Consider the following 15236-nt stretch of genomic DNA (forward strand, 5'->3'; position numbering starts at 1 on the left):
AATTTTGGAACCAAAATTTTTTTTTGTTAGGAAGCTATAAGGGTTAAAAGTTGACCAGCGATTTCTCATTTTTACAACAAAATTTACAAAAACATTTTTTTTAGGGACCACATCTTATTTGAAGTGACTTTGAGGAGCCTTTATGACAGAAAATACCCAAAAGTGATACCATTCTAAAAACTGCACCCCTCAAGGTGCTCAAAACCACATTCAAGAAGTTTATTAACCCTTCAGGTGCTTCACAGGAATTTTTGGAATGTGGAAGAAAACAATGAACATTTAACTTTTTTTCACAAAACTGCTACTTTAACCTCAAATTTTTAATTTTCACAAGGGCAGCCAGAAAAATTGGACCCCAAAATGTGTTGTGCAATTTCTCCTGAGCACGCTGATACCCCATATGTGGTGCAAAGCCACTGTTTGGGCGCACGGCATGGCTTGGAAGGTAAGGAGCGCCATTTGACTTTTGGAATGGAAATTTGACTGGAATGGATAGCGGACGCCATGTTGCATTTGGAGAGCCCCTGAGGTGCCTAAACAGAGGAAACCCCCAACAAGTGACCGCATTTTGGAAACTAGACCCCTCAAGGAATTTATCTAGATGTGTGGTGAGCACCTTGAACCCCCAGGGGCTTCACAGAATTTTATAATGTTGAAGTGTGAAAATAAAAAAACACATTTTTAACACAAAACTGCTACTTTAGCTTCAAATTTTTAATTTTCACAAGGGCAGCCAGAAAAAATGGACCCCAAAATGTGTTGTGCAATTTCTCCTGAGCACGCTGATACCCCATATGTGGTGCAAAGCCACTGTTTGGGCGCACGGCATGGCTTGGAAGGTAAGGAGCGCCATTTGACTTTTGGAATGGAAATTTGACTGGAATGGATAGCGGACGCCATGTTGCATTTGGAGAGCCCCTGAGGTGCCTAAACAGAGGAAACCCACAACAAGTGACCGAATTTTACAATCTACTCCTCTGTATAAATTAATCTAGTGGTGGGAAAATAAGTAGATAGGTAAATGGTCACTAAACCCATAGATGAATTCCCACAGAGGTGTCATTTCTATAATGGGGTCACTTCAGGGGGGATTATGCTGTTCTGGCACTTTTCAGAGTACCAGAGCTAAAGAATCCCCCCTGAAGTGACCCCATTTTGGAAATGAAACCCCTCTGGGAATTCATCTATGGGTTTAGTGACCATTTTAACTCAATGGATGATTTCCAGAAACAAGCACGCAATGGAAGGTTTAGATTCTGGAGAACCCCCCCTGGAAATTAAGTGAGCTCTACTCGAATGTGTCATTCACTAAATGAACCAAATGTTTTAATGACAAATTGGGATACATTTTTACAGTTTAAAAACGTGGTTCTGTGTGGAAGATTTTAAAGCAGTCAGTGACGCATAAGGCTGGCAATGATGGGCATTGTGGGCAATAGTAGCGGGTATCACGCCTCATTCCTCTTTTAGTACATACACAACATCTTTTCTGGGGGTTCCTTCTTGTTTCCGTTGCTGGAATAAGTGCATTAAAATGTCGCTCAGTGAGTCTTTTCACATCCTCAGATTCTAATGGATGAGCGGGGCTAACACTTTGAAAGACAAGATTTTCAATTACCTTTTCTTGATAATCAAGAAAAGGATCTGAATTTCCTGCTTTTTTGTACAACACAAAAGAATTGTATGTGGCCACCTGAAACAAATAAATAACCAACTTTTTATACCAGGTATAGGACTTTCTTGATACCTGGTATGGCTGTAGAACCTGGTCTGCAAGGTCCACACCCCCCATGTGTTTGTTGTAGTCAATGACTGACACAGGTTTTTGCTTCGGAGTGGTGGATCCTAGTTCTACAGTGGCCCTTGTGGCATCTGTGTGGATCGAGCTGAGGACAAAAATATCCCTCTTATCCCTATATTTCAGGGCAAGCAGCTCTCCGTTGCGTACAGCCCCTGACTGCCCCTTTTGAAACTTTTGGTTGACCAATGGTTGTGGAAACCCCTGACGGTTTTTACGGATGGTCCCACAAGCCCCGATGTTGTGTTCAACCAGACTTTTAAATAGGGGTATGCTGGTGTAATAATTGTCCACATATAGATTGTAGCCTTTTTGAAAAAATGGACTTATCAGCTCCCAAACAATTTTTCCAGATGTCCCCAGATAAGTAGGGCATCCTGGTGGGTTTAGTTGGCTATCTTTCCCCTCATATATGTGAAAAGCGGATGTGTATCCGGTTGAACTTTCGCACATTTTATAGAGCTTTATTCCAAACCTTGCCCTTTTAGATGGGATAAATTGCTTGAGGTGCAGTCTTCCTTTGAATTTTACAAGGGACTCGTCTATAGAAATATTTTGTGTTGGGGTGTAGAGGCTTAAGAATTTTTCTGACAAATTTTCAATGATGGGTCTAATTTTATATAACCTGTCATGTTCTGGGGCATTTCTGGGCAGGCATTGACTATTGTCGTTAAAATGCCAAAACCGCATGAGCATTTCATAACGGGTCCTAGGCAGAATGACTGAAAACATAGGGGTGGCTTGAACAGGGTGGTTGGACCAGTAGGATCGAATGCTCGGTTTTTTAACAAGCCCCATGGCAAATGTAAGTCCTAAAAATTTTTTTATTTCCCGGACATTAGTTGGTGTCCATAAATTTGCCCTAGCATAGTAAGATCGGGGATTCTGGCTTATGAATTGGGACGCGTATAAATTTGTTTGCACGACAATATGCTCTAGCAAGCTGTCTGTAAAAAACAAATTAAAAAAATGAATTGGTCCAAAATCTTCCACCTCCACATTTATACCAGGAATGGCGTTGAAATCAGGGCTGAATGGAGCAGCCGAATCTGAAGCCTCCCATCTGGGAAATGCTAGATCATGTGGCAACGCCCCTTGTACACTGGCGTGCGCCAATTCACTAGTAGCAGGGACAGCGCTTGTACTGGGCAGTGTTCCCTGATTTGGAGACGTTTCTCCAGTAGCGCTATTTGCCCCTATTGCTGTACTGGTCCTTGGGCTTGAGGATGGAACAGAATCACTGCTCATTTCTGGGCTCTCAGTGTCGCCGCTACTAAAGCCCTCAAAATCCATATCTCCATCTGAGATTGCGCTGTCATCAGTGTCAGAACACAGCAGGGCATACACCTCCTCTGCGGTATAAGTCTGACGGGCCATTTTATTTTTATATTTTTTGACTGGACTGAACGGACCGGACTGAAAGGACGGGACCGGACTGGACTGACCGGACTGATCTGACAGGACTGACTGACTGATGTGACAGGACTGACTGACTGATCTGAGAGGACTGACTTACTGACAGATCTGACAGGACTGACTGACTGACTGACAGACAGATCTGACAAGACTGACAGATCTGACAGGACTGACAGATCTGACAGGACTGACAGATCTGACAGGACTGACAGATCTGACAGGACTGACAGATCTGACAGGACTGACAGATCTGACAGGACTGATAGATCTGACAGGACTGACAGATCTGACAGGACTGACAGATCTGACTGGACTGACAGATCTGACAGGACTGACAGATCTGACAGGACTGACAGATCTGACAGGACTGACTGACTGACAGATCTGACTGACTGACAGATCTGACAGGACTGACTGACTGACAGATCTGACAGGACTGACTGACTGACAGATCTGACAGGACTGACAGATCTGACAGGACTGACTGACTGACAGATCTGACAGGACTGACTGACTGACAGATCTGACAGGACTGACTGACAGATCTGACAGGACTGACTGACAGATCTCACAGGACTGACTGACTGACAGATCTGACAGGACTGACAGATCTGACTGGACTGATCTGACAGGACTGACAGATCTGACTGGACTGATCTGACAGGACTGACTGATCTGACAGGACTGACTGATCTGACAGACTCACTAACCCTAACTCTTACTTTCTTTTTTATTTTTTTACTTTCACAGTGGCAAGGCTGACAGCTCTTGTCACACTGTTTCTCCTCTGCTCTCTCACTGAGATCGGAGGAGAAACTGCATTTATCAGGCAGATCGCCCGGGAAAGTTTGTTGCTAAAACAAACTTCCCTGGTGATCTCTCTGATTGGCTGGTGTGACGCTGACATCATCGAGACCTGAGCCAATCAGGTCTCGATGATGTCAGAGGTCACAGCACCGGGATCCCCGCCGCTGACAGGTATGTGGGGGGTCCCGATCGCCGACCACCGGCTGTCCCTATCTTTTAAATGCCGCGATCGCTATGGATCGCGGCATCTAGAAGATAGGAACAGGTTAACATCATGGGGACCTGATCCAATCAGGTCCCCATGATGCCACATGTCAGAGCTATCTCTCTGAACCGGTACCGCAGCGCTAGCAGGACCCTGGGGGTCCTGAGCGCTGCGGGACCACCCACCGTTTTTAAACGTCGGCGCTGCACAGAGCCCAGGCAGCGCCGACGTTTATGTACAGTGGGCGGTCCTGAACCGGTTAATGTTCCCCCTTGTCCAAGAATACTCAAAGGACAGAGTACTCATATCTTATATCACTAATGCTTCATTAGTCCCCTTTTGTTTTTTGCTTAGACCTGGGAGAAATGACGTGACTTCTTCATCCAGTTGCCATATTCACTGGCCTCACCACTGAGCAATTGGCTGTCAGTCACGTCATAGGCACACATGATCAGGGATTAACTACCTTATTACTTTGTTTCTCTATAGTCTCAAGTAGTTTAGTGTCAGCTGTTTTAGTTATATTTATTTTATTATGATTGGTGCTTTATTTTCTGTTAAAGGTCTTCACTTCCATGCCTTTATATTTCTAAACAGTTAATTAATGATGTTATAGCTGTCTGCTTCCACCACTAGGGGAAAAATACTGCATACTGATTTATGTAGCTCCTGTGAAAGGAGTCGTATAGAGGCTATGTTCACATCTGCATCAGAATCTCCGTCATAAATGATGGGCAGAATAGCACACCTTGCAGGACTATTCCTTCTGTCCCATTGATAAACATCACAACAAAATTTAACGGACCCCATTCCAAGTCAATGGTGTACATTAGGCTTTGTTGGCATCCATTGTTTAACAAATCTGGCATTCCGTAATTCTCATACTTTTGGCTGCTATGGCCGACACTGTGCTGGTTTACAATGCAGTCAGTGATAGTCATGTCAATACGACTACAAGGAGCACCTATCCATGTCACAGTTATACAAGTCTACTCACCAAAATCAGATGCTGAAGAGGAGTACGTTGAACTATTCTACCATCAAATTCAAGAGGAAATTGACAAGACGCCAAACAAGACTTACTCATTATCATGGGAGACTTGAATGCCAAAGTGGGTCACGGCAAACTTGGAACTGTTGTTGCAAACTTTGGACTTGGTGAACGAGATGAGGTTGAGAGGAAGATTGATTGACTTTTTTAAGACAATTCAACTGTCCATCATAAACACCTTCTTCCAAATTCACATACAAAGACTCTACACATGGACATCACCGATTGGGACCTATAAGAATCAGATTGACTACATATGTGTTTGCTAAAGAGGGAGGTCATTGATCATTACCGTGAAAACAAGGCCAGGAGCTGACTGTATACCTGATCATGAACTTCTGACAGCGAAGATTATAGTCAAGCTGGGCAAACGGACTAGACAACAGGCCGTTTCCAACTTCGATTTGACCAACATACCTGAAGCTTTTTGGAACGGTCTGTACAACCAATTCACATCACTGGACACTGATGAAAGAGAACCTGAGGAATTTTGGAGACATATAAAAGATTATTATTGCTGAAGAGGCCAGTAAGACCATAAACAAGAGGCAAGAAGAGTCCCCCCAGTGCCATGGTTAATAGAAAAGACCCTAAAGATCATCGAAGAAAGACGTATGGCAAAAAGTAACAAACGCAGACAACATCAGTAAAAGACTGGAGTGCCATTCGAGCAGACAAATAACTTTATTACCAAAAGATAAGTACAGAGTTAGAAAGAGAACATCTGAGGGGCAAGACCAGAAAGGCATACCTAAAGATCAAAGAGATAAGACGAAAGTTTAATCTAACAGCGGGCATGTTGAAAAATGCCAACAGGAACGACCTAACTAAGCCATAACAGATCAAGGAAAGATGGAAAGACTACACGGAGCACCTCTACAAGAACGACTCAGTGATACAGGAAGAAACTGAGACTGGAGACGATAGAGAGCTGAACATCCTGAAAGACAAAGCCATTGCTGCAATAAAGCTTCTGTCAAACAACAAAGCGCCTGGATGTGACAATATTTCAATAGAGCTAATAAAGTGTTCTAAATCAGCAGTTAATGTCATCACACACCTGTGCCAACAGATGTGGACAACTGGTAAATGGCCTAAGAACTGGACAAGATCCACGTTTATTCCTATTCTGAAGAAGGGAGTTGATACCGGCTGTGGAAGCTATCGGACTATTGCCCTCATTCCTTATGCCAGCAAAATAATACTGAAGATCCTACAAAGATAGTTACAGCCTTACTCTGACAAAGAGCTGCCAGGCCAACAAGCAGGATTCAGAAAAGGCAGAGGAGCAGGAGATGTGATTACTAACATTAGATGAATTATGGAAAAGGCCAAAGAATACAACATGGAGATCTATTTTTGCTTTATCTATTACAGCTAAGCCCTTGACTGTGTTGATCACCAGAAACTTTGCAATACCATGAAGAATATCTGTGTGCCGAACCATCTGATCAGTCTCATTAGGAACCTTTACATCGACCAAGAAGCAACGGAACGGAACTCGGCGACACCGCATGGTTCAAAGTAGAGCAAGGCGTCAGACAAGGCTGCATCCTGTCACCTTTTCCCTTCAATTTATGTACAGAAGCTATTTTCATGAAGGCTGGACTTGCTGAAAAAGAAGAAAGAAGCAAAGTTGCTGGACGAATCATCAACAATCTTAAATATGCAGCCGATACAACATATATGGCATGAATATATGACATGACATGACAGCATATATGGAATGAAGGACTTATTATAGAGTGTTAAAATGGAAAGCTCGAACATGGGACTCCTACTCAATACAAAGAAGACAAAGATATTGACTATTGTCAGGTACCACCAGGACACATTTGAGATGGACGGCGACGAACTGGAAGTTGTAAAGGGCTTTAACCTACTCTGATAACTGAAGATGCAGCGACAACACCAGAAGTCGGTAGGAGAATAGCTGTGGTCAAATCAACAATGAAGTCACTGGACAAGGTCTTCAAATCGAGTAACATTTCACTGGCAACAAAGTCACGACTCGTACATAGTTTGGTCTTTTTCTGTAGTAACATATGGATGCAAAACTGGGCGTTAACGATAAAGAAACAAGACAGAAGAAGAATTGTCGCCTTCAAAATGTGGTGCTGGAGAAGGACATCCTGGTCGGAAGAATAGAAGAAACAAGGCGAAGAGGAAGAAAAGCAACCTGATGGCTTGATATTATCAAGATAACTGGAGAAGGCCCCAGTGGACGTATCTAGGCTTCCACATGATCTTCCTAAAGAGCGTTCATCCATCAAGCTGCCATTGCTCGAGATTGAGCCGTAGGCCTCTAAATTATTAAATAATAACTTAACAAACACTACTTCATCTTATTTGGCTAGAATGGTGTGGCTGCTAATTGGCTGTTTTTTAACCACCCTGGCCATATTGCCAAAATGTCTTAAAGTAGTGGACAACTCCTTTTATTGATGCAGATGTGAATAAGAACTAACATGTAGACAGGAAGCTTCCTTTAGTGTCAACTGTAAGCAGACAATGTTTTATCATATACTATGGGAAGAGAAACAAAATGATGCAATACAACTTTCCCTTTTTAGACCTCCAGACCTCCTTTGTAAAGGAGATCCATGACTTTGTACTTGAACAGTTCAACAGCAGCCAGTCTGAGCTGCAGCAGATCTTGCATGATGTGGAGAGACTACACAGCGAACTTAGCCCTTTGAAGCTGCGATGTCAGGCCAATGCTGCTTGTGTGGACCTCATGGTCTGGGCTGTAAAGGATGAGCAAGGTAAGAAGGAGCTTACTGTTCACAGCCATGGTCGTACTGTTCTGGGAATAAGACTTTCCAGATGTCTATTATTACATGCTTATTCAGCACGATTATCACCAGTGCGACCCAATTTTCTCCGAAATTGACCACAAATGCCATAACATCAATTCGAGACTAATTGCAATTACCGCTGACCAGGGTCCTGCTGCTAATTTAAAGCAGCAGTTACCTTTTACTCTAGATGATACTAATTCTGAATAATATGTAATATATTACATTTTTTTTTATCAGAATCTTTCAGATTGAGCACTATGAAGCTAGTGGGTTACCTCTGGAACTAGGAAACATATTTTTTTCACGTCCCTAAACGTATATCTTGTTGTATGTCTATTTTTCTTACAAATGTTTTTCAGTCAAGTACATTTGCTTTCATTCTGTATCATTATATACTGATTTCTGACTACAGGTGCAGAGAATTTATGCATAAAACTGTCTGAAAAGCTACAGTCAAAGACATCTAGCAAGGTTATCATAGCCCACATGCCTCTCCTGATCTGCTGCTTACAGGTGATGTTAGACAATGTTTCCATTCTCGATGCAGATTAAAAAGATGTTGATCTATAGATGTGCGGTTGCTGAATATCTTACTTGTGCTTCTCCTCCTACAAGGGGCTGGGTCGGCTCTGTGAACGCTTTCCTGTGGTAGTTCACTCAGTAACTCCATCCCTTCGGGATTTCCTGGTCATTCCATCTCCCGTGCTGGTGAAGTTGTATAAATATCACAGCCAAAATCAGTCAGGTAGGCTTTGGTTCATTTCATCATTTTAAGGTTGAAAGAATACACAGGTCCATCACATTTAACTCCTGAATGTTTTGCTGCAGAGAAAGGCAAAAACCCCATGAGACAGATCCTAATTGCCCCAAATTAGGAGAAGATCTTCCCGACTCCACATAAGGCAATCAGACTAGTTCCCTGGATCAACCCCATCGGAGAGTCTAGCACCCACAACCTGTAACATTATATTTATTATAAAAGGCTTCAGGACCCTCCTTAACCCCTTGACGACCGATAACATAAATTTACGTCCTTGCCTTTGATGCGGGCTCCAGCGCCGAGCCCGCATCTTTCTCCGCACTCGATGGCTGATTTAGTCCGAGATCCACCCCCGGTTCTGTTGAAAACCTCCTTGCCTGTCATCACGATTCTCCTGTGGCGTTCTCCTGAGGCTGGCGTTCATGGGAGATTGTAATTTTTTTCTATACATAGCAGAGCTGAAGCCCTGCTTTGTATAACACAGGCTATCGGAAGATCGCAGCGTCAAGTCTCCTAACGGATGTAAAAATAAAAAAAACTCAAGTTCAAATCGCCCCCTTTTTGCCCCATTAAAAATAAAACAATTAAAAGAAAAAATACATACTTGGTATCGCTGCGTTCAAAAATGTCCGATTTATCAAAATTTAGAGTAAAGTAATCTGATCGGTAAATGGCTTAAAGAGAAAAAATCAAAACTCCAGAATTACGTTTTTTAGCCATTTCAACATTGCAATAAAAGGCAATCGAAACATATCTATCCCAAAATAGTATCAATAAAAACATCAGCTCAGGGCGCAAAAAATAAGCTCTCACCCAGCCCCAGATCCCCAAAAAATAGAAACGCTACGGGTCTCGGAAAAACAAATGCGAAAACTTTTTTTCATGCAAATTTAAAAAAAAAATGTCACCACTTAAATAGAAAAGAACTTATACATGTTTGGTATCTACATACTCGTATTGACCTGGAGAATCATATTGCCAGGTCAGTTTTACCATATAGTGAACATGGTAAATAAAAAACCCAAAACATCAATTGTGGAATTGCCCTTTTTTTTGCAATTTCACTGCACTTAAGGGCTTTAAGGGCTGTTAACATGCTCACCTCTGTTTAGGGGCAATTGCTCCAAGTAATGATAACTTTAGCACCGCTTGCAAAAAGTTTTCTTTTAAAAAGTTTACCATCAGCACATGCCCTCCTCTGTAAGTTCTTACCTGCAAGGTTGTTTGCGTAGATGTCTAAGTCTTTGTACTCATCGCTTTTGTATTTCATTTTAACTTCATGAATTGAAGTTTTATACACTCCCTGACAGAAGTTATGTTTCTTATCCATGTTATGTAAATAAAAGCTTATAACCTGACGTTAAATTCATCCATTGGTTTTATAAATTACTCTTTTGAAAGCTGAAACCCTCCCAAATTTGGTTTAGGTTAAGAAAATAAATTGGCATCAATGCTGAAATATTGATCATTTAATGAACACAGAATGGTCAGATTTTGGCAAGACAAAAGTTTTGTCGCCCACAGAAAGTAATGTGATATTCAAACAAATAATTATCTTAAAATACAAATATATGTTGCATAACATTGGTGAATGAAGTTGTGGTGCTATTAGAGTCATATTTAATACTTTGTGTGACTTCCATGAGCTTGAAGGACTGCATCCATGCGGTTCAACAATGATTCATACAATTTATTAATGAAGTCATCAGGAATAGCAGAGAATGCCGTCTTGCATGCCTCCCAGAGTTCATCTAGATTCTTTGGTTTTGTCTTCCAAGCTTCCTCTTTCATCCTACCCCAAACATGCTCAATGATGTTCATGGCTGGTGACTGGGCTGGCCAGTCCTTGAGCACCTTGATCTTTTTTGCCTGGAGGAACTTTGTTGTAGAGATGGATGTATGAGATGGAGCACCGTCCTGCTGCAGAATTTGACCCCTTTTATGATTTGGAATGTAAGAGGTAGCTAATACTTCTTGATATTTTAGGCTATTGATATTGCCTTCCACCTTGCAAATATTTTGCACACCCCCATACTGAATGTAACCCCAGACCATGATCTTTCCACCACCAAATGTAACTGTTTTCTGGGTGTATTTTGGATCCATACGGGCTCCAGTAGGTCTCCTGCAGTATTTGCGGCGGCTGTGGTGTAATTCTACTGAAGATTCATCAGAGAAATCCACCTTCTGCCACTTTTCCAGCGTCCACCTGTTGAGCAGGCTGTGGGACTTTGCAAATGCCACACGGTTTTTTATTTGCCTTTTGTTTAGTGCTGGCTTCTGGACACTGATTCGACCATGGAGGCCATTTCGAGACAGAATCCTACAAACTGTTCTAGTTGACAGAGGGACTTGAGGTGACCAGGTCTGTTGGAGCTCTGCTGCAGTGGAAGAGGGGCTTGCTTTGGATTTTCTAACCAACAAACGTTCCTCCTGAGCAGTTGTCTTGCGGGGTCTGCCAGACCTGGGCTTGTCAAACACATCTCCAGTCTCTTCAAATCTTTTTTTAATTCTTTGTACTTGATGCTGAGACACATTAAAGGTGCCAGCCACTAGTGATGAGCGAGCACTAAAATGCTCAAGTACTCATTGCTCGGTTCGAGCAAATTGGAATACTCGGGTGCTCGACCCAAGCAACGAGCCCAATGTAAGTCTATGGGAAACCTGAGCATTTTTCAGGCGGCTCCCCCCGGCGGTCCGCAGATGGCCTAAAAATTGCCCAAATCGATGGGAACAGTGCTCAAATTACATGGGAACAGCATGGGGAAGACCCCTGGAAGCACTTCTGACTCCCAGGTCACTGCTGTCATCAACGTTGTCAGAGTATTATGCCACTTTTACGGATTCACAATAAAACATACAAAAAACAAAACCAAAATGGATTTTCCTGGGAAATATATTAAGGAACATTCTTTCCAGGGTAATGACTTGTATAGAAGGCAAAATAAATAACCAAAACCAAAAATACTCCTCCACAACTTGGGCTATGTTCACACGTAGCGTTTTTGATTCCTTTTTGCACTTTTGCATTGCTTTCAACAAAGACAAATGCATTCACTGGGAAATTTCATTTTAACAGTTTACAACCTTATCTGGCCATGTGGTGTGTGACACATGCATACAGTGCTGAAAAGACATGTGAACATCATGGGAAAGACCTCTGGAAGCATTTCTGACTCCTAAGTCACTGCCTAAAAGTGTGCCCATCATAAGTGATCCTTGGCGCATGCGAAGATGCCTCTCGCCTTGCACCTGTCGTTGCAGACTTGCAACAATCACCGTCCACGTCCTTGTCCCAGTGCAGCATTCAGTTGTCCCTACCCCATTCCTTGGAATGCAAGCGCAAGTATGCAGCCAGTCACCCACAGGCTGCAATACTATGCTGCCAAATTTTTGACAGCTGCTTGCACTTGAAATGTGGCCTTTTAGGCTCGTGGAGGCGGAAAGTTTTCATAACCTCATGCCGGCGGCGGCCGGGTGTCCATACTCGGTTCCCAGCCGCTACTGTTTCTCCCGGTGTCGTCTCCGTCTTCCACAAGCATGGGTCCCACAACATTACCCATACCCTCCCCAGTGCACTTACTGGGAAGGACCGCCTAACCACAAACACGTGGACAGGTGAATGTGGCCAGGGAGAGTTGTATTTAGCTCGGTGAAAGGACTGGCATAGAGGGAAACCATATCTACTCCGGCTGTCATTTCTCCGTCACCAGGTTCCGCCTATTGTCACACACGACTATGCCTGGCTGAATGTTCAGCGGTGAGAGCCACTGATCAGGCTGCTGTGTTACAGCTTTCAACAACTCTGCAGCGCTGGGCGGTTTGTCAATTAAGCATGTTATCTTCAGCACAGCCTGTTGCCGCTTGGCCAAGGCAGTGCTGCAGTGCTGTCAGCTTGTGACTGATGTGGTCATTTCGGAGATGTAGGAGGATGTGCAGAAGCTGAACAATGAGATTACATTGAGGTTAAATTGATGATGCTGTTTTTTTATACTAAAGAAAGATCCTATTGTTTTGTTTTACGTTATTTTTTTAAGACAAATGCATTCACCGGGAAATGTCATTTTAACATTTTACAACCTTATCTGGCAATGTGGTGTGTGACACATCATCAGACACATCCTGTTTTATTTATGATGGAGGGACTCTGAAAGTCATAAAGCCTATTTTTATAGGGCCATCAGACGGCCCTTACTATTCTTAAAAGGCCAGCAGTCGGCCCTCGCTATTGTTAGAGAGCCATCAGCTGGCTATGCTTTGTTGTTCCCATTATTAACAAGTGGGTCTCCTATACTGTAATGGCGTATCCAGTGACTGCAAGGGCTACCAAAAATTTGGACGCAACCCAATACTCCTTTGAAGAGACATAGAGGAGGGTCTCAGTAAAAAAAAATGTTACCATTATAAAGGAGCGGGTCTCCTATAGTGGTAATGCCCATGCTGTGACTGCAAGGGCTGCTAAAATTTGGGAAAAACCCCACTAAGAATTTAAAGACACATAGAGCAGGGCCACAGTAACAAGGTACGACATGTTCCCATTAGAAAGGAGAGGGTCTGCTAAACAGTTATAGGGTATCCAGTGAGTCCAACTGCTGACCAATTTTAGGAAAAACCCCACTATGAATTTAAAGACACACAGAGCAGGGCCACAGTAACAACATGTCATACTTTCCATTAGAAAGGAGAGAGTCTCCCATAGTGTTGGCCTATGCAGTGAATGCAAGGGCTGACAAAAATTTGGAGGCACTTCAATGCCCCTTGGAAGAGACGTGGAGGAGGGCCTCATAAAAAAAAAAAAGGTTCCCATTAGAAAGGAGAGGGCCTCCTATACTTGTAATGCCCATGCACTAAGTGTATGGGCTGACAAACATTTACCTCTGGGGGGTATACATGAACTTACTGCATAAAAATTTTTTTTACTGGCATCATAAACACCCTTTAAAAAAATTATGTGGGTGTTGCATCACGGACCACGGTCACCCTGGTGATATGGTGGTGGAGGCGGACAAGAGCAAATGGCCAAAATCAGGAAGCGTATACCCATGTGTGGGTGTGAAAAGGTGCATGGGAATACACCTCCCAAGAAAAGACACTGGATTTGAGTTTATGTTACGCTGCTATCATTCGGTGGTGTTGAGAAGTCTGGCCCAATCCAGCCCTTGTTCATTTTTATAAGCGTCAGCCTGTCAGCATTTTCAGTTGACAGGCGGATGCGCTTATCAGTTATAATTCCACCAACGGCACTAAAAACCAGCTCTGATAAAACGCTGGCTGCAGGGCAGGCCAGGACCTCCAAGGCATAGAGAGCCAGTTCATTCCACGTATCCAGCTTGGATACCCAATAATTATAAGGCACAGCGAAATCACAGAGGACGTTGGTACGGTCGGCAAGGTACTCCCTCAGCATCTTCCCAAACTTTGCACTTCTTGTGAGAGTACCCCGCGCCTCAGGGCCTGTGCGATGGGAGGGTCTGAGAAAACTCTCCCAGAACTTTGACAGTGTTCCCCTGCCTCTGCTGGATTGAAGTTGTATCTCTCTCACCTGTACTCCTTGGTTGTCCAACGAAGTGTGCCCTCTGCTGCCAGCGTTTTCAGATGGGAATTTTTTTAATAGTTCCGCAACAACGGCCTTCTGGTACAGCCCCATTTTTGTAGACCTGTCCGCCTCAGGAATAAGAGATATAAAGTTCTCCTTGTAGCGTGGGTCTAGAAGTGTCACCAACCAGTAATGACTGTCACCCAAAATTTTGAGAACGCGAGGGTCATGGGAAAGGCAGCTTAACATAAACTCAGCCATGCGTGCCAGACAACTAACAGGCAAGACTTCCATGTCCTCACCAAGAGGATGACTGACCATGCTCTCCTCCTCCTCCTCCTCCTCTCTGTCCTCTGGCCATCCACGCTGAACAGACGGTATGACAGCTGTGCAGGTAGTACCATCTATAGTGCATGAAACTAGCTCCTGTCCTTCCTCCTCCTCTTCCTCATTGTCACCCAATCCTGGTTGGGATGAGAGAAGGCTTGGCTGTGTGTAATCACCCTGTGTAGTTCCTTGCTCCATCTCATCGTGCTCCGCCTGCAATGCATCCTCTTTGATTGTGAGCAGAGAGCGTTTCAGAAGACAGAGAAGCGGGATGGTGACGCTAATTATGGCGTCATCTCCGCTCACCATCTTGGAGTCCTCAAAGTTTTGGAGGATGGTACATATGTCTGACATCCTTGTCCACTCCTGAGGTCTTATGTGTGGAGTCTGAACTGAACACCGACGGCCTTGTTGATGCTGGTACTCAACGACTGCCCTCTTGTGCTCACAAATCCTTCCCAACATCTGCAGTGTAGAGTTCCAACGCTTGGGGACATCACACACCAGTCTATGAGCTGGAAGCTGCAAACGCTGC

General features: G+C 43.5%; 1 protein-coding gene across 2 annotated transcripts in view; it reads left to right on the plus strand.

The window, feature by feature from the left end:
* Positions 1-15236, plus strand: part of PI4KA (phosphatidylinositol 4-kinase alpha) — a 125233-nt gene that overhangs the window by 40083 nt on the left and 69914 nt on the right. For both annotated transcript variants that reach the window (XM_073674958.1, XM_073674967.1), the window contains exons 11-13: positions 7851-8042; positions 8491-8591; positions 8694-8823. In XM_073674958.1, coding sequence (XP_073531059.1) covers positions 7851-8042; positions 8491-8591; positions 8694-8823 — 423 coding nt within the window. The remainder of the gene's footprint in view (positions 1-7850; positions 8043-8490; positions 8592-8693; positions 8824-15236) is intronic.

This window comes from Phyllobates terribilis, unplaced genomic scaffold (assembly GCF_046119375.1).
Source record: "Phyllobates terribilis strain yellow unplaced genomic scaffold, ASM4611937v1 Scaffold_1__5_contigs__length_1240528914, whole genome shotgun sequence".
In the NCBI taxonomy this organism is placed as follows: Eukaryota; Metazoa; Chordata; class Amphibia; order Anura; family Dendrobatidae; genus Phyllobates; species Phyllobates terribilis.